Raw genomic sequence first — 22812 nt, 5'->3', positions numbered from 1 at the left:
TTTTTTTTAATTTATATATGAAATTTATTGTCAAATTGGTTTCCATACAACACCCAGTGCTCATCCCAAAAGGTGCCCTCCTCAATACCCATCACCCACCCTCTCCTCCCTCCCACCCCCCATCAACCCTCAGTTTGCTCTCAGTTCTCAACAGTCTCTTATGCTTTGGCTCTCTCCCACTCTAACCGCTTTTTTTTTTTTTTCCTTCCCCTCCCCCATGGGTTCCTGTCAAGTTTCTCAGGATCCACATAAGAGTGAAACCATATGGTATCTGTCTTTCTCTGTATGGCTTATTTCACTTAGCATCACACTCTCCAGTTCCATCCACGTTGCTACAAAAGGCCATATTTCATTTTTTCTCATTGCCACGTAGTATTCCATAGTGTATATAAACCACAATTTCTTTATCCATTCATCAGTTGATGGACATTTAGGCTCTTTCCATAATTTGGCTATTGTTGAGAGTGCTGCTATGAACATTGGGGTACAAGTGCCCCTATGCATCAGTACTCCTGTGTCCCTTGGATATATTCCTAGCAGTGCTATTGCTGGGTCATAGGGTAGGTCTATTTTTAATTTTCTGAGGAACCTCCACACTGCTTTCCAGAGTGGCTGCACCAATTTGCATTCCCACCAACAGTGCAAGAGGGTTCCCGTTTCTCCACATCCTCTCCAGCATCTAGAGTCTCCTGATTTGTTCATTTTGGCCACTCTGACTGGCGTGAGGTGATACCTGAGTGTGGTTTTGATTTGTATTTCCCTGATAAGGAGCGACGCTGAACATCTTTTCATGTGCCTGTTGGCCATCCGGATGTCTTCTTTAGAGAAGTGTCTATTCATGTTTTCTGCCCATTTCTTCACTGGGTTATTTGCTTTTCGGGTGTGGAGTTTGGTGAGCTCTTTATAGATTTTGGATACTAGCCCTTTGTCCGATATGTCATTTGCAAATATCTTTTCCCATTCCGTTGGTTGCCTTTTCGTTTTGTTGGTTGTTTCCTTTGCTGTGCAGAAGCTTTTTATCTTCATAAGGTCCCAGTAATTCACTTTTGCTTTTAATTCCCTTGCCTTTGGGGATGTGTCGAGTAAGAGATTGCTACGGCTGAGATCAGAGAGGTCTTTTCCTGCTTTCTCCTCTAAGGTTTTGATGGTTTCCTGTCTCACATTCAGGTCCTTTATCCATTTTGAGTTTATTTTTGTGAATGGTGTGAGAAAGTGGTCTAGTTTCAACCTTCTGCATGTTGCTGTCCAGTTCTCCCAGCACCATTTGTTAAAGAGACTTTTTTCCATTGGATGTTCTTTCCTGCTTTGTCAAAGATGAGTTGGCCATACGTTTGTGGGTCTAGTTCTGGGGTTTCTATTCTATTCCATCTATTCCATTGGTCTGTGTGTCTGTTTTTGTGCCAGACACAGGTTTCTTTTTGAGGTGATAAGAATACAATCTCTAGATTGTGGTCATTGTTGCACAATTCTGTGAATACTAAAAATCATTGAATTGGAAAAAAAAATCGTTGAATTATATACTTTAAATGAATAAACTGTAGGTATGTGAATTATATTTGAACACTTTGGGAAAAAATATGGAAATAATTTCTAAATTTGTATGCATAGCTGGAGTTCGTTTAAAAATTCCAGATCCCTTGCCACACCTCAGACCAATTAAATCACAGTCTCTTAGCATGGGATACAAATATTATGTTTTGAAGCTACTTAGGTTGTTCAAATGTTCAGACATGTTTGGTAACCACTACAATATATTACCTAAGAATAAATTTATGTATTTATTATTTTATTTTAGATATATTTTTAGACAGAGAATACATATGAGTGGGAGAGAGGGGAAGAAGGAGGGAGGGAGAAACAGAGAGAGAAAGAGAATCTTAAGCAGGTTCCACTCTCAGCATGGAGCCCGAGGCAGGGCTCAGTCTCATGACCCTGGAATCATGTCCTGAGCCGAAATCAAAGAGTTGGCTGCTCAACCAACTGAGCCACCCAGGCGCCCCAAAATTTATTTTTGTTTTAAATTTTTGTTTATTTTGGGGCACCTGGGTGGCTCAGTCAGGTTAAGCGTTGTGTCTGACTTTGGCTCAGGTCATGACCTTGTGGTTTGTGGGTTTGAGCCCTGTGTTGGGCTCTGTGCTGACAGTTCTGAGCCTGGAGTGTACTTCTGATTCTGTCTCCCTCTTTCTCTGCCCCTCCCCCGCTCACGCTGTGTGTGTGTGTGTGTGTGTGTGTGTGTGTGTGTGTCTCAAAAATAAGTGTTTTTATTAATGTTTGTTTATTTTTGAGAGAGAGCAGGGAAAGGGCAGAGAGAGAGAGGGAGACAGAATCCCAAGCAGGCTGTGCACTCTCAGTGCAGAACCTGATGGGGGGCTTGAACTCAGGAACCATGAGATCATGACCTGAGCCAAAATCAACAGTTGGTCAATTAACCAACTGAGCCACCCAGATGCCCCTATTTTTTATTTGAGGGTTCACTCCATTTAGTTGCTATTGCCAGTATGCTTGGATTTATTTCTTCCCTATTTTATGTTTTTTGTCTACTCTTAATCTTCTGTGCTTCCTTCTTTTATTTCTTTCCTAATAATCAGGATGGATACATCTCTTTTTTTTTTTAATTTATGTTTATTTATTTTTAAGAGAGAGAGCACACACATGAGCCGACGTAGGCTAGAGAGAGATGGGGAGAGAGTATCTGAAGTGGGCTCTGCACTGACAGCAGAGAGCTTGATGTGGGGCTTGAACTCACGAACCGTGAGATCATGACCTGAGCTGAAGTTAGACGCTTAACTGACTGAGCCACCCAGGCATCCCTGTTTTGTTTTGTTTTTTTTAAACTCCATTTTCCCCCTTGTTTAATTTGGAAGATGTATACTATTTTTTATCCTTAGTGGTTATCTTTAATTTTTTGTCACATGTACTTTATTTCTTTTAATGCAAATATAGTTTTGTAGTTTTTTATTAATTGTAATGATGTTTGAAAAATATACACATTTGGGGCGCCTGGGTGGCGCAGTCGGTTGGGCGTCCGACTTCAGCCAGGTCACGATCTCGCGGTCCGTGAGTTCGAGCCCCGCGTCGGGCTCTGGGCTGATGGCTCAGAGCCTGGAGCCTGTTTCAGATTCTGTGTCTCCCTCTCTCTCTGCCCCTCCCCCGTTCATGCTCTGTCTCTCTCTGTCCCAAAAATAAATAAAAAAATAAAAACATTGAAAAAAAAATAAAAAAAAAAGAAAAATATACACATTTAATGAAAATTAAATATTTTGTTAATTATTAAATGTTTTAATATTAAGGCACTCATTCAATCCACATACAGTGTTTGCACACTGCTTTGCAGAAGTCTTTTCTTTTTTTAAAGTTTTTATTTAAATTCCAATTACCATACAGTACAACACTAGTTTCAGCTGTAGAATTTAGTGATTTATCACCTACGTACAACACTGTGCTCATCACAAGTGCCCTCCTTAATACCCATCACCTATTTAACACATTACTTCACCTACCTCCCCTCCAGCAACTATCAGTACTGTATAATTAAAGAGTCTGTTTCTTGGTTTTCCTCTCTTTTTCTTTTTTTCTCCCTATGTTCTTTTATTTTGTCTCTCAAATGCCACATATTTGGGGTGCTTGAGTGGCTGTCGGTTAAGTGTCCAACTTGGGCTCAGGTCATGATCTCGCAGTTTGTGAGTTCAAGCCCCGCCTTGGGTTCTGTGCTGACAGCTGAGCCTAGAGCCTGGTTCAGGTTCTGTGTCTCCCTCTCTCTCTACCCCTCCCCTGCTGGCACTCACTCTGTCTGTCTCTCTCAAAAATAAATCAACATTAAAAAAAATTTTTTTTAATGCACATATGAATGAAATCATATAGCAGTTGTCTTTCTCTGACTTCGCTTAGCATAATACATTCTCGTTCCATCCATGTTGTTGCAAATGGCAAGATTTCATTTTTTTTTTTTTATGGCTGAGTAATAGTGCATTGTATATATATATATATATATACCTTCTTGATCCATTCATCAGTCAATGGACATTTGGGTTGTTTCTGTAATTTGGCTGTTGTTGCTATTTGGCTATGCTGCTATAAGCATTGGGGTACATGTATCCCTTTGAATCAGTAATTTTGTATCATATGGGTAAATATCTAATAGTACGATTGCTGGCTCATAGGATAGTTCTACTTGTAACGTTTTGAGGAACCTCCATATTTGTTTCCAGAGTGGCTGTACCAGTTTGCATTCCCACCAACAATGTAAGAGGATTCCCCTTTCTCTGCATCCTGACCGACATCTGTTGTTGGGAAAACTGGACAGCAACATGCAAAAGAATGAAACTGGACCACTCTCTTACACAATACACAAAAATAAGTTCAATGGGTTGAAGACCTAATTGTGAGACAGGAAACTATCAAAATCCTAGAGGAGAACACAGGCAGTAACGTCTTTGACATTGGTCGTAGCAACTTCTCACTAGATAGGTCTCCTGAGGCTAGGGAAACGAGCAAAAATAAACTATTGGTACTACATAAAAATAAAAATCCTCACAGTGAAGGAAACAACAAACTGAAAAGGCAACATACAGAACGGGAGAAGATATTTGTAAATCACATATCTGATAAGGGGCTAGTATACAAAAGAACTTACCAAACTCAACACCCAAAAAACAAAGAATCCAGTTAAGAAATGGGCAGAAGACATGAATAGACATATTTCCAAAGAAGACATAGAGATGACTAACAGTTATGAAAAGGTGCTAAACATCAATGAAATACAAATCAAAACTGCAGTGAGGTATCACTTCACACCGAACTGACTACAATTAACACAAGAAGCAGCAAAAGTCCTGAGTAAACTATATGCCCCACCCTCACATCTGGGATTTCAAGGCAACCAGCTGAGAAACAGAAAGGATTGGGTCTACCTTGAAATAAGTTGGAAGCTGTTGTGACAGTGAGTTGAGCTTCTATAGAGAGATGAAACACTGACCTCTCTGTCAAATGTATATTTCACTGTCAACAATCAGGAGCATACCAGCAGTATATGACTATACTCTTTTTCTGTACCTTTACCAACACTACATACCTGTGATTGCTGGTGAGTTTAAATATTTTGGGAGTATTTCTGCCTGTTTTGGTCGTTTAATCATTATCATTATTGTTTATGTCACTTAAATACTTAACAATGGTTAAAGTTAATGTTTCGTTTTTCCCCAGAACAATATAAAAGATATATGAAGGATCTGAAAGTGCCTTTAACTATGGTTCATCTTTCCCATCTATTATGTTACTGTCTGATGTTTTAATTGTTTTCTTTTAAACCCTCCAAATGGGCATTATTTTTGTTTTATAATGACAGTGTTTGCTTGTAGATTTATTCATATGATTATCCTTTTATTTGCACTCTATTCCTCTTCATTATACCGTCCATTGAGATGATTTTATTTGTCATGAAATACATTAAGCAAGGCTTATTGTTAGTAAATGTTCTGTTTTTATTTTTGTTCTTTTAGTAAAGTAACCTTGCTTCACTTTCATTTCTGCCTGATGATTTCACTTGGTATAGAATTCTATACTGACAATTATTTTTTTCTCAGCACTCTGAAGATATTATTCCACTGTCTTCTGGCTTCTATTGTTGCTCTTGAGAAGTCTGCCTTCTGTCTCATTATTATTCCTTTTGTAAGTAATTGGTATTTTCTCTCTGGCTGCCTTTAAGATTTTTTTCTTAAGATTTTAATATAATTGATTATATCGTTTTATTTCTAGAACTTTGATATTCTCTTCCTCTCCTAGATCTTATTTTTTTTTACTTCTATTTAGTTCCTTTATCATGGTTTTAAATTCATATTTTAATTTTCATATATTTCAAGCATTTATAAATGCTCTATATATAAAAAATTCAGTTCATAGAGAACAGGCCTAATTCTGCAACTTCTTACATTCATGTGGGCTCTTGTGTAATGAAGTATGATTTTTTTTTCCCTCCTTTTCATTGAGAGTCTAGGACAAGACTGCAGTGTTTCTTGTCATTTCCTTTGAGATCACATGGACTTCTTTTTCCTTTATCTGAACTGTGGGCCTTGGATAATTCTGATTTTGTGAAGAGGTTCAGTATTAATCCCTGAAATTTTGTGGGCCTGTGGCCTTGTGTCTTGGGTTATATCAGACCATTAAGATAGATACAAACTGTTTGGCAATTGAAATCAACAAATAATCCTGAGGGTAGTTGTGACTTTAGAGCATGTTTACCTCTAGTTTGTGGTTCTCACTTCATTATACCTCCTTTGGATCTTCTTTACTTTTTTAAAAAAAGTATGGCATGCTTTTAAAAGAATATAGGTCATATTTTATACAGGATTTCAAGAAATCTGATGCATCATTCACATATTTACAATTGTGAATCCTTTTGTCTTTGAACCTTCTATATCTACATTTGATGTCCTTAGGTAAATTTCATAGTTTTTTCTTAAATGGTCTTTTGCATTTCTTCTAAAGCAATTTTCTCAGTACTTTATAAATGTTGATATTATGTATAGGACTGTTTTATTGTATGATATTTTCTGAATGGCTAATACATATATATAGACACACACACACACACACACATAATACACATCTATATATGGTTAGCAAAATGTTGATATCTGTAAGTTGATAATAATCTTATAGAAACATCTAATAATTGTCTAGGGGATAATAGTGGATTTCTAGGTAGATACTTTTGCATTTTATATATAATGTATTATTTATTTCTTTTCTATTTGTGCCAGTTTTTTAAAACTGTAATCAGTAGGAGCTGAGTATTTGAATATTTCACAATTTGAAAAACAATTCTTGTCTTTTTCCAAACTTTATTGGAAGTATTTCTAATGTTTACTGAATATGTTTCTTTAGATTTCTGATACTCTTAATTAGGTTAAAGAAGAGCCATTCTGGCTTTAGAGAATTTTTTTACATTTTTAAAAAATGTTTATCTTTGAGAGACAGATAAAGAGCACAAGCATGGGAGGGGCAGAGTGAGAGGGAGACACAGAATCTGAAACACGTTCCAGGCTCTGAGCTGTCAGCACAGAACCCAATGCGGGGCTCAAACTCACAAACCATGAGATCATGACCTGAGCCAAAGTTGGACGCTTAACCAACTGAGCCACCCAGGCGTCCCTAGAGAATTTTTAATACAAGGTCTCAAGTAGATTTTCTGATGTTGAATCACTCCTCCATTTGTGGGATAAATTGTATTTAATCGTGATGTTTCAGTCGTTAATACAGCTATATTCTACATTGCTAATGTTTATTTAAAAATTTGACCTATGTTGGTTCATAGGATTGACTTCGTTTTCCTGAGCTCTCATTGTCCAGGTTTGTTATCTTAGTTAACTATGTAAAATGACTTGGGTGGATTTCCATGTTTTTGTATGTTCAACAACAATTACGTAGGAATTGAATTGTGTATTCTTTAATGGTTTGGATAACCTTGCCAGTCATACCATCAATCATCGGTGTCTGTGGCCTTTTAGGAGCATAGACATTAAACTCAAATTTAAAATTCTTATGTAGTTATTGATATATTCTCAGATTTTCTTTATTCATGGATCACTTTTATTATTTTCATCCATTTCAACTAGTTTTTCTAATTTACTGTTCAGTTATGTATAGGTTTTTCTCATAAGCACTTGTCTTAGATTTATGTTCTTCTATTCTTTATCCTTTCCAATGTTTTGGATTTGTGCCCAATCTGATTTTTTTCCCCAGCGTGTCATATTATTGTACCATTTATTTGCTTTGGAAAAAATGAATGGACTTCTGGCCATTTCTATTCCTTCGAAATTCTGGTTTACTCACTTTCTCATTTAGCTAGCTAATTCTTTTGTTTGTTTTGTTTTTTCCTCCCTCTTCTTGAGTTGACATCTTAATTCTCTTGTTTTTAATTATTTCTTGTTTTCTAATAAGTACATTTAAAGCTGTGAGTTTTCTGAGGATTCATTAGTTGAGTCTTGGGATTTCACATCAAGTTCCTCTTGGTATTTTGCTCTAAATTTTAAGTTTAATTTTTATTTTCCTTTTATGTCAAACATTATATAGAAGTATCTTAATTACTTAATTCTAGGATTCTATATTTGTTTTCTATGTTTTTGCAATTTCTAGTTTTATTATTAGTTTTATCTATCTATATAGTTAATACCTATCTTATTAATTATGTTCCAGTCTTCTGAGTCTGTACTTTCTTCTTAGTCTGTTTATATAACTGTCCTAAAACAGAAAAGGAAAAAACTATTTCCTTTTACTCACACAGTACTTCTGACACCAGATGTGTGGATTTTCCCATATGAGGCAGTTCTCCAGTTCCTGGTAGACACCAGTAGGGTGTCTTACAATTTAACTTAATTCTGATACTAACTGCCCAGAGTTAGCACAGACCCCACTGTTTAAGGGCTCAATCCCACAGCCTACTACCCCAGAGGCCAATTGTAACTCCCAAGTTGTCCCCGTACTTATGACTGACTGGCTATAAATCAGAGGTTCCCACAGTACCCTTCTCAGGTTTAATAATTTGCTAGAAGAGCTCAGAGAACTTAGAGCAACATTTACATTTACCAGTTTATTATAAAACATACAACTCAGGGACAGCCCAATGGAAGAGATGCACAGGGAAAGTGTTTTTGTGCTGGTCTCAGCCTATCAGCAACCACCAGTGCTGTGGCTGGACCAGCTTTTATGGTTCTTACTATGATTGCAAGATGCCCTTTAGTAATAACCATTGGGAGACTTTGAAAAAGTAAAGATTTATGACTTAGAGGACCTAGAAATGATACAACATACCCTGGGCCCTACAGTGATGGCATGGGTATAGAGAGTGCACAGACCTAGGGTTTTGCCTCTGTTTAGGTTGAGAATGAGGGCCTAGGGTTTCTGGGCTCTGTATTGTTGAATTTAAAATGAAAGCGGGAACTTAAGAGGGCAGCAAGAAAAAATTTAGTAAGTGGTCCAAATGATTAGTTACTGAAATCAACAAAGGAATCTCAGATGGGGGAGGCAGCCTGGCTCCTTTATTTAGTGTGGCTTGTAATATAGTCATCTTTGATGGATGCCTCTTTGAAGTGGATGCCTCAGCAATCAAAGCTTAAGTCAGGCACATGCCTTACAAACAAAAACAAAAACCTATCAGGACTTATACTCTAGCAAGGTATGGAGAAGGGGTATGGAGCTTCCATGCTGTCTCTTAGCATACCCTCCCAGCACTGTGTTCACTAATCCAGAAACTCTCTGAACCCCTTCAGTCAGGGTTTTTGCTGGAGGCTTCATTAGGTGGGCATGATTGATAAAATCATTGGACATGAGTAATTTATTCGATGTCCAGCATCTTTGCCCTCTCCAGAGGTGGGGCTAAAAGTTCCAACCCGCTGAGGGGCACTTGGGTGACTCAGTTGGTTAAATGTTCAACTTCAGCTCAGGTCATGATCTCACCGTTCCTGAGTTTGGGCCCCGCGTCAGGCACTGTGCTGACAGCCCTGAGCCTGGAGCCTGCTTCAGATTCTGTGGTTCCCTCTCTGCCCCTCCCCTGCTCGCGCGCTCGTGCTCGTGCTCTCTTTCTCTCTCACTCTGTCTCTCTCTCAAAAATAAATAAACATTTAAAAAAAAGTTCCAACCCACTGATCACATGGTTGATTCCCCTGGAAACCAGCCCACCCTCTTTAGGGGCTTTCCAAAAGTCACTTCCTTAGCATAAATTTAGGTGTGGTTGAAAGGTACTTGTTTCCAAGAGTTTTAGGAGTTCTGTACGAGAAATCAGGAACAAAAACTAAATATATATTTCTTATTGTATCACAATATCATAGGTTCTCTACTATGACTTTGGATTTATTCCTTTTTTTATGTCTATCAATTTTTGTTTATTTACTTCAGAGCTAAGTTTTCAGTTGCATAGTCATGACTTGTAATTTCTCTTATCTGACTCTAAGATGATTGCCCTGAGCTGAATTCATAAATTCACTGAGGTAATGGGAGTAATCAGAGGAGAACTCATACAAGCTTCTGCTGCTTCATCAGTCTGGCTCCCAGCTTTATACTCACTGGGCCTCTTTTCCTATTATGATAGATAAACTTTATGTGCCTTTATCTAAGGCTAGTATCTCCACTTTTGTACTAAACTCGTTTAGTACTCGTTAGTACTCGTTTTGTACTCCACTCGTTTTTCTGTTTAGTAACATTCTTGGAGCAATGTTCTGTTAGTCTTGTGCAACATCAATTTGTCAGTGTCTGGTACAGTCATTTGCATCTGTACACCTGTAATTTCTCCCATCTTAAATTGATAAACAAATCTGATAAACAAGCAAATAGGGATATGGCCCTATTTCTCTGCTACTTTTTACAACAAAACTTAAAAGAGTTTTCCATGCTTCATATCTCCAGGTCATCTTTTAAATCTGCTTCAATCAAAACTTATTCCCATTATGGGGTGCCTGGGTGACTCAGTTAAGCATCCAACTTCAGCTCAGGTCATAATCTCATAGCTCATGAGTTCGAGCCCCATGTCAGGTTCTGTGCTGACAGCTCAGAGCCTGGATCCTGCTTCGAATTCTGTATCTCCCGCTCTCTGCCCCTCCCCCACTCACACTCTGTCTCTCCCCTAGAATAAATAAACATTAAAAACATGGGGCGCCTGGGTGGCACAGTCGGTTAAGCGTCCAACTTCAGCCAGGTCACGATCTCGCGCTCCGTGAGTTCGAGCCCGCGTCGGGCTCTGGGCTGATGGCTCAGAGCCTGGAGCCTGCTTCCCATTCTGTGTCTCCCTCTCTCTCTGCCCCTTCCCCGTTCATGCTCTGTCTTTCTGTCCCCAAAATAAATAAACGTTGAAAAAAAAAATTAAAAGAAAAAAACAAAAACAAAAACAAAAGAACTTATCCCCATTATCCCACCAAAACTATCTTGTGAAGATCAGAAGTAACCTCCATATTGTTAAAGCCTTTGTTAAATTAGAAGTCACCTCTCTCAACATTTGACAGAATTGATTATTTCTCCTCAAAACACTTTCTTCGCTTGACTTCTGGGATTCCACATTCTCCTAGTTTTTTTTTTTTCTTCCTTTTTAGTCTCCCTTTGCTGGTTCCTTCTCATCTACCTGACCTCTAACTGTTCAAGTGTCCCAGGTCTCAATCCTCAAACTTCCTTTTTCTTTTCTTCCCTTCCTTTCCTGTACCTTTTGTATCCAAAACTCTCTCTGGGTGATCTTATCAAATCCCATAGCTTTAAAAGTCATCTACTTATTGATAATTCTCAAATTCACATATCTCATCTAAATACCTCCTCAGAACCCCATACTTTTACATATACCTGCCTACTCAACGTCTTTATAATATCTAATAGTTCAAAACCAAACTCTCGATATTCTCTCTCAAACCTGCTCCTACTACAATGAGAAGTTCTCAGTAAATGGCACTGGTATTGTTCTGGATGCCCAGGCAAAATACTTGGAGTTCTCTTAGACTTCTCTCATGTTACATGCCCAGTTCATCATCAAATCCTCTTCATCACACCTTCAAAATATATCCAGAATCCATCTTATTTTCTCCACCCCTTCCTCCAGAATCATCTGGTCCAAGCCATGTAGATTATTGCCTTAGCCTCCTAGCTTCTATCCACCCAGCTTCTGTACTTTCCCATTGATTCTCTGATGTTTTAAAACAACCAGAATGATTGATTTTTAAACAAAAGTCAGATACTATCATGCTGCTTCTCACAACCCTCCAATGGCTCCTCATCCTCAGAATAAAAGTTAGAATTTTTTACATGGCTAAGACTTAAGATTTCCTTGTCATTTTCTTTGAAGCCAGGGAATATTTTTTCTCTCCCTCTGAACTGCAGGCTTTGGATGGTTACAGTTTTGTGAAGAGGTTTATTTCTAATTCCTGACATACTGTAAGTCCAGGGCCTTATCTCAGATATTTTTTTAGAACGTTAAGTTTCATATGTAGGCAGTTGAAGATAGCAGATGTCCCAAGGGTAGCTGTGGCTTCAAAGTATGTTTACCTTTCTAGTTTCTGGTTTTTCATTGTGGACTCTGTGGAACTTCTTTACTTTCTTTTAAGCTTGGCATACTTTTAGAAGGTTGTTTCTCATGTTTTATTCAACATTTACTCCACTGTCACAGTTACCATGTACAACAGTGCCATTACACCCTCATGCTGTCCCTTTGTTGTCAACTCTTTCCCCATTTCTAACCTTTGACAACCTGTGACCTATTTTCTATCCCCACAATTTTGCCAATTTAGGGTTCCCAACCCTAAATATAACTTTATAGTGTGCCCTGTTCTCCAGTTATTGCCCAAGCCTTATGAAATGGTCCAAAACACTGCTTAGTTTCTCCACATCTCAGTTGTCTTGACCTGTAGGACCTCTGCAAGTGGAAAAGTGGCTTGAAATGATAAGCTTATTTCTGTGAATTTGTATGTTTTTTAACTTTTAGCCAACCAACTCTTTATTCCAGTTGTAATTCTCCAATGCCTTCTTCAGTCAGATGCCTGTAATGTTTTGTGTGATTGCTCTCATCAGGAAGGTTGATTTAAATTACCTAGTCTTCTGTTAGCAGAAATGTATATTTAAGATTTATGAACTAGTACTTAAATTGAAACCTGAAGAATGAGAAAAAGTATGCAATATCTCATGCAGACAGGTTCAGAGATGTCTGACAAGCCCTGTTAGTTGTAAGTTGAAATTGGTTCTATGAGTTTTTCAGAGCTAAAAGTAATTAGTATGTTTGGCAAATAATCAGTAAAGCCAAGAAGGCTCATGGAGAAATCATAAATAAATTGGGACCAGACCATGGAGTGCTTTATCAAGTCATGGGAAGGATTTGGATTTTATTCTGTGTTTAATTAGGAAGGTATTTAAAAATTTAGGCAGAGATAACAAATCATGATCTGAATCAGAGTCAGGTTTTAGGAAGTATTAAACCTAAAGATCTCCATGCTTTTTTTCTGATGAACTAGATTCGGTTTCAGTTAGTCTGGTGCAGTATCTGGGCATCTTTAATTTTACCAAGGTCCCCAGGTGGTTTTGAGCCCTACCAATTTGAGAACCACTAGCTTAAAAAAGTTTTCTCTTCCCTTACTTTCCCACTAGATTTTTATTATTCTCTGATCTCTAGTGTTCCTTTTACATGTTAGTATGTAAGGTCATTCTACACTAATATTTTTTGAAACCCTAGGCAGCAACATATTACTGCAGCATGAAATCAGTTTAGTGGGTTTTGGCTGTGAGTGTGTATGTGTAGTGTCTGTATGTGTGACAGAGAAGAGACTAGAATAACATAGAAAAAATGAAACAGTGTAGATGCTGTTTAATGAAATTATATGTGTCAGGTTATGATGTGAAATGTAAGTAGGTATTACTATAAGTCATGGTTAAATAATATCTGAAAAACACTGATGTAGGCCAGTTATTTTTCATGGGTATTGGTTCCCTATACCAAATCTTCCTCACCTTATAGCTCCTGTCCCAGTAAACTCATTGTAAATTAAAAATGTCATAAGTTGAAAATGCCTATAATACACTTATCAAACATCATAGCTTAGTCTATCCTGTCTTAAACATGTTCATAACACTTATGTTAGTCTACAGTTCAAAATTATCTAACATAAAGCCTATTTTACAATAAAGTGTCAAATATGTCATGTAATTTGTTGAATACTGAAACCAAGAAACAAATGGTTGTATGGGTACAAAATGGTTTTCCATATATCAGTTTACCCTCATAATCACGTGGCTTACCGGGAACTGTAGCTTGCCGCTACAGGATCACAGGAGTACTATATTACTGCATATTGCTAGCCCAAGAAATTATCAAAATTCAAAATTTGAAGTATAATTTCTACTGAATGTATATTGCTTTTGTACTATCATAAGATCCAAAAATTTTAAGTGGAATGAATCATCATTAGTCGGTTATAATCTATATATCTTTTCCATATATAGTCTTTTCTAGTATGGAAACTCTCCTTCTGAAATGACAACAGAAATTGTTGATATTCTCTTATTATCTTTCAGACTTACCTTCAAGGAGTGCAAATAAAGACTTATCTCCAAAAAAGGATACTTATGAAACAGAATTATCCCAATGGGAAATGAGTGCCAGGCTTGAAAACTGTGATCTTGAGGAATCGAGTTCCAGAGATTATTTGGAAGTCAGAGGCACATTGGAAAAGCAACAAGAAAATCAGGAGGAATATTTCAGGCAAGGGATGATCATATATGAAAAAATGTCCATATTCAATCAGCATACTTACTTATCTCAACATCCTAGGTGTCATTCTACTGAGAAACCCTATAAATGTAAGGAATGTGGGAAGGCCTTTAGACGAGCCTCACACCTAACTCAACATCATAGTATTCATACTGGTGAAAAACCCTATGAATGCAAGCAGTGTGGGAAGGCCTTTAGTCGTGATTCACAGCTTATTCTTCATCAGAGACTTCATACTGGTGAGAAGCCCTATGCATGCAAGGAATGCGGGAAGGCCTTTACTCAGAGCTCACAACTTATTTTACATCATAGAATTCATACTGGTGAAAAACCGTATAAATGTGAAGAATGTGGGAAAGCCTTTATTCGTAGCTCACAACTCACCCGACATCAAAAAGTCCACACTGGTGAGAAACCTTATGAATGTAAAGAATGTGGGAAGGCCTTTACTCAGAACTCACAACTTACTCTGCACCAGAGACTTCATACTGGTGAGAAACTTTATGAATGTAAAGAATGTAGAAAGGTCTTTACTCAGCTCTCACAACTTATTCTGCATAAGAGAATTCACACTGGTGAAAAACCCTACGAATGTAAGGAATGTGGGAAAGCTTTTATTTGTGGCTCACAGCTTTCTCAACATCAGAAAATTCATAATGGGGAAAAGCCATATGAATGTAAGGAATGTGGAAAGGCCTTTATTCGTGGCTCGTTACTTATGCAACATCAGAGGATACATACTGGTGAAAAACCCTATAAATGTGAAGAATGTGGAAAAGCCTTTATCCGTGGCTCACAACTTACTCAACACCAGAGAATTCATACCAATGAGAAGCCCTATGAATGTAAAGAATGTGGAAAGACCTTTAGTCATGGCTCACAACTTACTCAACATCAGAGAATTCATACTGGTGAGAAACCCTATCAGTGTAAGGAATGTGGAAAGGCTTTTAATCGTGGCTCACTCCTTACCCGACATCAGAGGATTCATACTGGTGAAAAACCCTATGAATGTAAAGAATGTGGAAAGACTTTTAGTCGCGGCTCAGAACTTACTCAACATGAAAGGATTCATACTGGTGAGAAACCATACGAATGTAAGGAATGTGGGAAGTCTTTTATTCGTGGCTCACAGCTTACTCAACATCAGAGAATTCATACTGGTGAGAAACCGTATGAATGTAAAGAATGTAGAATGGCATTCACTCAGAGTTCACATCTTTCTCAACATCAGAGACTTCATACTGGTGAGAAACCCTATGTATGTAATGAATGTGGGAAGGCCTTTGCCCGTGGTTTACTACTTATACAGCATCAGAGAATTCATACAGGTGAGAAACCATATCAGTGTAAGGAATGTGGGAAGGCCTTTATTCGTGGTTCACAACTTACTCAACATCAGCGAATTCACACTGGAGAAAAGCCCTATGAATGCAAGGAATGTGGGAAGGCCTTTAGTCATGGCTCTCAACTTACTCTACATCAGAGAATTCATACTGGTGAGAAGCCCTATGAATGCAAAGAATGCAGAAAAGCATTTACTCAGAGCTCACATCTTTCTCGACATCAAAGAATCCATACTGGTGAGAAACCATATCAATGTAAGGAATGTGGGAAGGCCTTTACTCGTGGTTCACAGCTAACGCAACATCAGAGAATTCATATCAGTGAGAAAACTTTTGAATATAAAGAATGTGGGATAGACTTCAGTCATAGCTCACAAGTTTATATATGAATTATCTGATTCTTTGTGATTAAAATAGAGAGCCTTCTCTGGTCATTAATCTATTATCATCAAAGAATTCCTAAAATGTGAATATGGGAGCATATTTTCCTCTTCAAGTTCAGCATCAGTGAATTCTAATGGGAGAAAGATACTGTTAATGGAATCTATGTAGAAAAACCTATAGTTACTGGAAACCTATTAAACTTCAGCAAATTATAATAGAGTTCTGTTAATATAGTAAAATATAGGAAGGCCTTTAGCTGTAGAATATCTTTTTCAACATTATCTTGACTCTTCCAGCTACTTTTCTTTGTGATATTTATCATAATTAACTTCTGCTTTTGTTTAATCATTTGTAAGATAAGCCTAAGAATAATACCTTCCTTGTAAGATTCTTGGAAGTATTATGTGAAACATTTCATGTAAAGCTCTTAGTGCCTTGAACATATTATATCACAAGTATTAGCTATCATTATTACTAGTATGATTTTAGAGAATTTGCATGAGAAGAGGACAACTAATGAATATGGAGATATTTTTCATTAACCCTTGACCCCGACTGTTTGGGGAGCACTGTATGCTGTAATGAATATGAGAAAGCTTTCATTCACATTTCATCCTATATGCTAGAAGAGGAAATTCATAGTTAAAAAAGTCATAGATTTAATAGTGGATTGTTGAAGAGGGATGAGGTGAATTGTAACAAAGTCCAAAAACTCATATTTTCTATAATTTTTGACCACAATTTAAGAATATTACTTAGAAGTGAAAAAAGTAGATAGTCAAAATTTTCTACTATGAAATTTCTAAAAACTTGAATGTACAGCTTTTGAATTAAACTAAAAGTAAACTGACAGTATTTTGCAGTGAAACATGATGACAGTCTGTCAGAGACTATTTCCCTACCCAGTATCCATTTCCCCCTCTTTAGAATTCTTGGCTGAAAAATTATCTCAGTCTCTCTTGCAGGTCAACAAGATAAAAGTGGTATTTGTTTGTACATATAGGACATTTAAGAATACCTTTTTCCTCTCTGCATTTCTGTTTTCCTGCCTACAATGTGGACATTTAATTTACATCTCTGATGATTTTGGGGGGAATTTGAGAATGCTATCTAAGGATAATTGAGCAGAAATACAGAATGAGTCTACGCCTATACTGATTTTATGGAATAGCTGTACCAATTCTGGTCTGCCTGCCTCCTGTATTTCTTTATATAAAATTAAAATAAACTTATTTGTTCATGCTGTTGTCATTCTGTTACTGGCACTAAAATGTATTAAGGGCATAAAATTTTTTTATCTGGCAGTGGAGTCCTGTGGGTAAAAGAAGTCTCAAGTATGGCATTGATTTGGTGCCATCATGAATGAGAACCCAGTTAAGGCTAGAAATCTAAAGATTTTTGCTTTTATAGACAGGACATTTGGTCAGACTCCTCCAGTCTGTCTTAAAAGGCAGATCTTTTACCAGTTAAGGGTATAATATTTGTAGAAATGGTATGGGTGATTCAGAATGTATTGGGTGTTTCTTGCTCCTTTTGGTAATGTCCTGCAAAAGATGAATTTGGTGTAGAGTTAGCTGCAGAGGCTACTAGCATAGATTGAAAGTGATATTGTTTTGTTAAAGTATGCTATCTCTGCCTACAGGCATTCAATCCTGGTTACTGTAAGTTCATATATTGCTGTATTCCAGCCACTGTCTTAGGCGTTTGTGATAATAGTAATGAGCAATTCTAGCAGGAAGAGGTAGAATGATAAAAAAATGTAGAATATGTGTTAGAACATAAGTGTTATGGAAGAATGGTCATTCAAAAGAACAGGATATGAAAGTTTATGAAGTAGACCATGGATAAGGAAAGATTTGAATCAAGATTTGAAAATGTGAAGGAGTAAGTCAGTGGTTATCTAAGGCAAGAACATTCCAGACAGGAAGAAAGTAGACCAAAGGCCCTACAATGAGATGATGGTACTTGAGGAACATCAAGGAACCTATTGTTGAGGTCTCTGCAAGGGGATGATTAACAGAGTAGTTGGAGAGATAACAGGGCCATATCTTGTAAGGCCTTGCAAATCATTGTAAGAATTCTGTATTTTATTCTGAGGGAAATGTTTAGCCACTGGAGTGTTTTGAGCAGAGGATATTATCTAACAGTAATGTTAGATAAAAACAGCAATTGTTAAAAACAATAACATCCAAGTGGATAAGAGGTTATGGTCTTAATTCAGATGAAAGAGGATGGTGGCTCACATTACAGTGGTAACAGTGGTGAGAAGTGGTTGGACTTGAGATATATGGCAAATGTGAGCAAGCAAGTTTTGTTTAAGATTTAGATGTCAGGTGTGTGTGGGGGGGGGGGGTCTGGAATGACTTTGACTCACAGGTTTTGGTCTTAACTGGAAAGATGGTATTCCCATCACTTGAGATGGGAAAAGCTGCAATTCCATCAGGTTTGTTGGGGAAGGTTGGGAATTCAATTTTGAACATGTTGAGTTTGAAATGTCTTTTAGACAAAATGATTAGGTACTTGGATGTTTTAGCTTGTACTGTTCTAGAGATTATATTTATTTGGTGGGTATTGCCTATACTTACATAATAAAACCATGAGGCAGGATAAGATCATCAGGGACCTGAGTATAGATAGAGGAAAGAAGAACACAAAGACTGATCCACAGTGCCTTCTAATATTAAGAATCCACAGATAAAAGGACAGGCTAGCAAAGGATGCTAAGAAGGACAGTGATATGGAAGGAAAACCAAGATAGTGTGGCATTGAAGAAGCTAAATGAAAGTCAAAGGAAGGATGATCAATGGTTGCAGATACCATTAGCAGTTTACATAATACTAGACTTGAGAATTGGCTATTGAACGTAGCAATATCAATGTTATTGTTGATCTTGAGTAGAGCAGGGCTATTTTTGTTTTTTTTGGAGTGGTTGAATTAAAAAACCTTTTTTAAAAAATAGAAATTGGAGACCATGAATATAGAGACAACTACTTGGAAGTGTTTTGCTGAAAAAAGAAGCAAAAAAAAAAAAAAAAAAAAAGGTTAATAATTAGTGTGGCAGTAAGGAGTGTGTTTATTTCCAGAATAAGAGAAGTAATACCAATTGTGTATACTGGTTGGAATAATCCGGGTGGGGGGAATAGTTCATTACAAAGAAGTGAGAATTACTGGAGCAATGACCTTATGTCAGTGAGAGAGGATATAAGATTTAGCAGATGGACAGATTTGTTTTGGGAGATATGTAAAGTTTATTCCTGGCAATAGTACAGCAGAATATGGGCTGCTGGGAAGTAAGGTGGGAAAAGTTTTGGGAATTGTTCTGATTACTTCAGTGATTCCATGAGTGACAGACAAAGTTAGCTGAAAATATGGGGGACGAGAAGTTTGGCATTCAGAAGAAAAGAGATAAGAAATAGTCACCAAAGTGAGACATTTAATGTAAAATATGATTGCCTGGCAACATTAAAGGGACAGAAAAATGAAAGCACAAAGGGGTCAGAAAGCAAAAGAAATTAGGCTTAAAACTATTCACACAAAATCTTTGACATTGTAATTAAACAGTAACAAATATTTTGAAAGCCCCTATAGTTTTTAAAGGAAATGTACTACCGCTAATGAAACCCAATCCTAGCCTGCAACAGCCTACAACTCAAATCCCCCAAACAATTCCCAAGTTGGAACAAATCCATCAGGAAATGACCCATTAGTGTAATTTTTCCAAGGCTATATATATATAAAACTGTATATGTTCGTATGCCTATGTACATATATAGATCTATGTACATATGTATCTATATACACATATCTATATAGCTAGAGTATAGTTTCTCTTTTCATTTGCTTTTTAAAAATATGTACATTAAGCCAAGTTTTGGAGTGATTGTTATGCAGCAATAGAGACTGGAATGATTGCCAATATATGTAAATAAAAAAGTAAGGCAGGGTTTTTTTTCACTTACATGTTTTGGCAATCATTCCAGTTGGTATTGCTGCGTAACAGTCACTCCAAAACTTGGCTTAAGATACAATTTATTTAGCTCACACATCTATAAAAATTTGGACAGGGCCTGGCAGCAATAGCTTATCTCTGATCTACACAGCTTCAGATGGGGTGGTGTGAAAGGTAGGGGGTCACTTGATGGCTGAAGGCCGGAATCATGTGAAGACTCAAAAGCTCAGATGTCTGGCAGTTGATTCTGGCTGTTTGCTGGACCTTAGTGTGGGTAGCGAGAATAGCTACATGTGATATCTCTTTGTGGCTGCTTAGCATGGTATCTTGGGTTCCAAGAGTGTGTCCCAAAGAACAAGGTAGAAGTGCATGTAATTTTAATGATCTAGCCTTGGAAATCATATAACCTCACTTGTGTCATACACCATTAGCTGAGGCAATTACAGCTCTATGAAAGAAGTGTCACATTTTAAGAAGAGGTTGCAGGATAGGATATATTGTGACCGTGTTTGGAAAATGCAGTATGCCATAAAGATGCTTCCATACCTAGCCTGGGAAGTTACATAATCTTGCTTCTGCCATTCTCTACTTGTTTAGGCAGCTACATCTTTTTTTTTTTTTTTTAATGTTTGTTTATTTTTGAGAGAGACAGAGACAGAATGCAAGTGGGTTGGGGCAGAGAGAGAGGGAGACAGAATCTGAAGCAGGATCCAGGCTCTGAGCTGTCAGCACAGAGCCTGACGCGGGGCTCGAACTCCGGAGCTGCGAGATCATGACCTGAGCTGAAGTTGGATGCTCAACTGACTTCAGAAGATGCCCCATCTTTTTTTTTTTTTAAATCTTTATTTATTTTTGAGAAAGAGACAGAACATGGGCAGGAGAGGAGCAGGGAGAGAGGGAGACAGAGAATCTGAAGCAGGCTCCAGACTCTGAGCTGTCAGCACAGAACTCAATGCAGGCCTTGAACTCATGGGCTGCAAGATTATGACCTGAGCCGAAGTTGGACGCTCAACTGACTGAGCCACCCAGGCGCCCTAGGCAGCTACATCTTGATGGGAGAGTGTCATATTGTAAGTAGAGCATATGGGGTAGGCTATATTTTGGTGGGACTTTTGGGGAAATATATTCTGTCCCAGAGATCCTCTCCTATGTGAAGTTGCCTTGTTTTTATGGTGGCATATTATTGTTACAGCTATATATTCTTTTAGTGATATGCCATAATTTTGGTAGACTGCCAGAATTTTCTTTCTTTCTTTCTCTCTCTCTCTCTCTCTCTCTCTCTCTCTCTCTCTCTTTCTTTCTTTTTTTTTTTTTAAGTGCTTAGCTGCCCTGATATGTACCAAATCTCCCATTCTCCCTTGACAGTCATGGCTCTGTGACTAAGTGAAACATCAGAAGTGATACATAACTTCCCTCTCATAGGCTCAACAATTTCCATAGGAGTATAGAAATAACTCCCAGTATACTATTATTTACAGTTAGTATAAATATTTAATGTGGCTATTAAAGGATATATTTTACTTCCAGTTCTGGACCAAGATGGAGTATAAAGAAATATGAAGCTGTGGTAAAAGAGTTATGGTAAGAGAACTCTGAAGAGTACCCAAAGACTGAAGGAGAGTATCCAAGAAAGGATAAATTTTGAAAGTGGGCCCCATCTCTAAGTCTGGGGTTCAGATTTCATCATAGAAGGCATGGTTTCAGCCCCTCTGAATGGTGAATCTTGGTGGGAGTACCAGGGCTAGAGCTATCTATACTTGTTGAGCAACCAGGAGGCAAATCTTTGAAACACAAATGAGTTACAACAATAATAGTAGGGGACCTTAATATACCTCTTATATCAATGGATAGATCATCCAAACAGAAAATCAACAAGGAAACAATGGCTTTGAAAAACACATTGGACCAGATGAAGCTACAGATATATTCAGAACATTCCATCCTAAAATAGTAGAATACACATTCTTTTCAAGTGCACTAGGAATATTCTCCAGAATACATCACATATTAGGCTACAAAACAAGTCTCAACAAATTCAAAAACATTGAAGTCATTACCATGCATCTTTTCTGGCTACAACACTATGGTATTAGATATCAACCACAAGAAAAAATAAAAGGCCACAAATATATGGAGGTTAAATAACATGATACTAAACAATGAATGGGTCAACCAAGAAATCAAAGAGGAAATAAAAAAAAAAATAAATAGAGACAAGTGAAAATGAAAATACAACAGCCACAAATCTTTGAGATGCAGCAAAAGCTGTTCTAAGGCAGAAGGTTATAGCAATACAGGCCTACTTCAAGAAGCAAGAAAAATCTCAAAACAGCATAACCTCCCACCTAAAGGAGCTAGAAAAAGAAAAACAAAGCCCCAAACCAGCAGAAGGAAGGATGTAATGGAGCAGAAGTAAATAGAAATAAAAATAGAAAAGATCAATGAAACCAGGGCTTAAAACACTAGTCCCTCCATTCGTACATACCATAGAATATAGCCTATAGCTTCACAAATAAGTTCTTGATAGGACTTCCCTAATGGTCCTTGTAATAAACAGTTTCCCCTGCTCCCCAGAGCCTTCCCTTGGGTTACCCTTCTATAAGACCCCCATGAATTTTATGCAAGCCTCACCCTTTTGATTTGAATTAACCAATCTTCCCTTAGCATTAGGACCCTAAAACACACCACCTGCAGCCCCTAATAAAAGCATGTGCCCTAGGTCCTGCTGCACTGTCTGCATTCTGCCTGGACCTCCCTGCGTGGCCCCTGGACACGTGCTGTGTAACTCTTCCTGGACCTGTGAGTAATAAACTCTATTTCAATTCTTTTTTGACCTTTTGTTGAACTCCCACTCACCATCCAACACTGCGGTGCTGTACTTTACAAATACTAATTTAGCAAAGTTA

At 37.6% G+C, this 22812-nt stretch overlaps 1 protein-coding gene across 7 annotated transcripts in view; it reads left to right on the top strand.

Moving 5' to 3' along the window:
* The window catches only part of LOC121011362 (zinc finger protein 420), a 129445-nt gene extending 112245 nt beyond the window's left edge, over positions 1 to 17200 (top strand). For 5 of the 7 annotated variants that reach the window (XM_040445671.1, XM_040445669.1, XM_040445668.1 and 2 more), the window contains one exon: positions 14032 to 17200. In XM_040445671.1, coding sequence (XP_040301605.1) covers positions 14109 to 15962 — 1854 coding nt within the window. In that variant the 5' untranslated portion in view covers positions 14032 to 14108 and the 3' untranslated portion in view covers positions 15963 to 17200. Of the gene's footprint in view, positions 1 to 5582; positions 5668 to 14031 lie in introns of all 7 variants that reach the window. The other 2 variants (XM_040445670.1, XM_040445674.1) reach the window with 2 other exon arrangements.
* The last annotated feature ends 5612 nt before the right edge of the window (positions 17201 to 22812 follow it).

This window comes from Herpailurus yagouaroundi, unplaced genomic scaffold (assembly GCF_014898765.1).
Source record: "Herpailurus yagouaroundi ecotype Mexico unplaced genomic scaffold, PumYag 194, whole genome shotgun sequence".
Taxonomy (NCBI): domain Eukaryota; kingdom Metazoa; phylum Chordata; class Mammalia; order Carnivora; family Felidae; genus Herpailurus; species Herpailurus yagouaroundi.
This window is presented reverse-complemented; position numbering and strand designations above follow the sequence as displayed.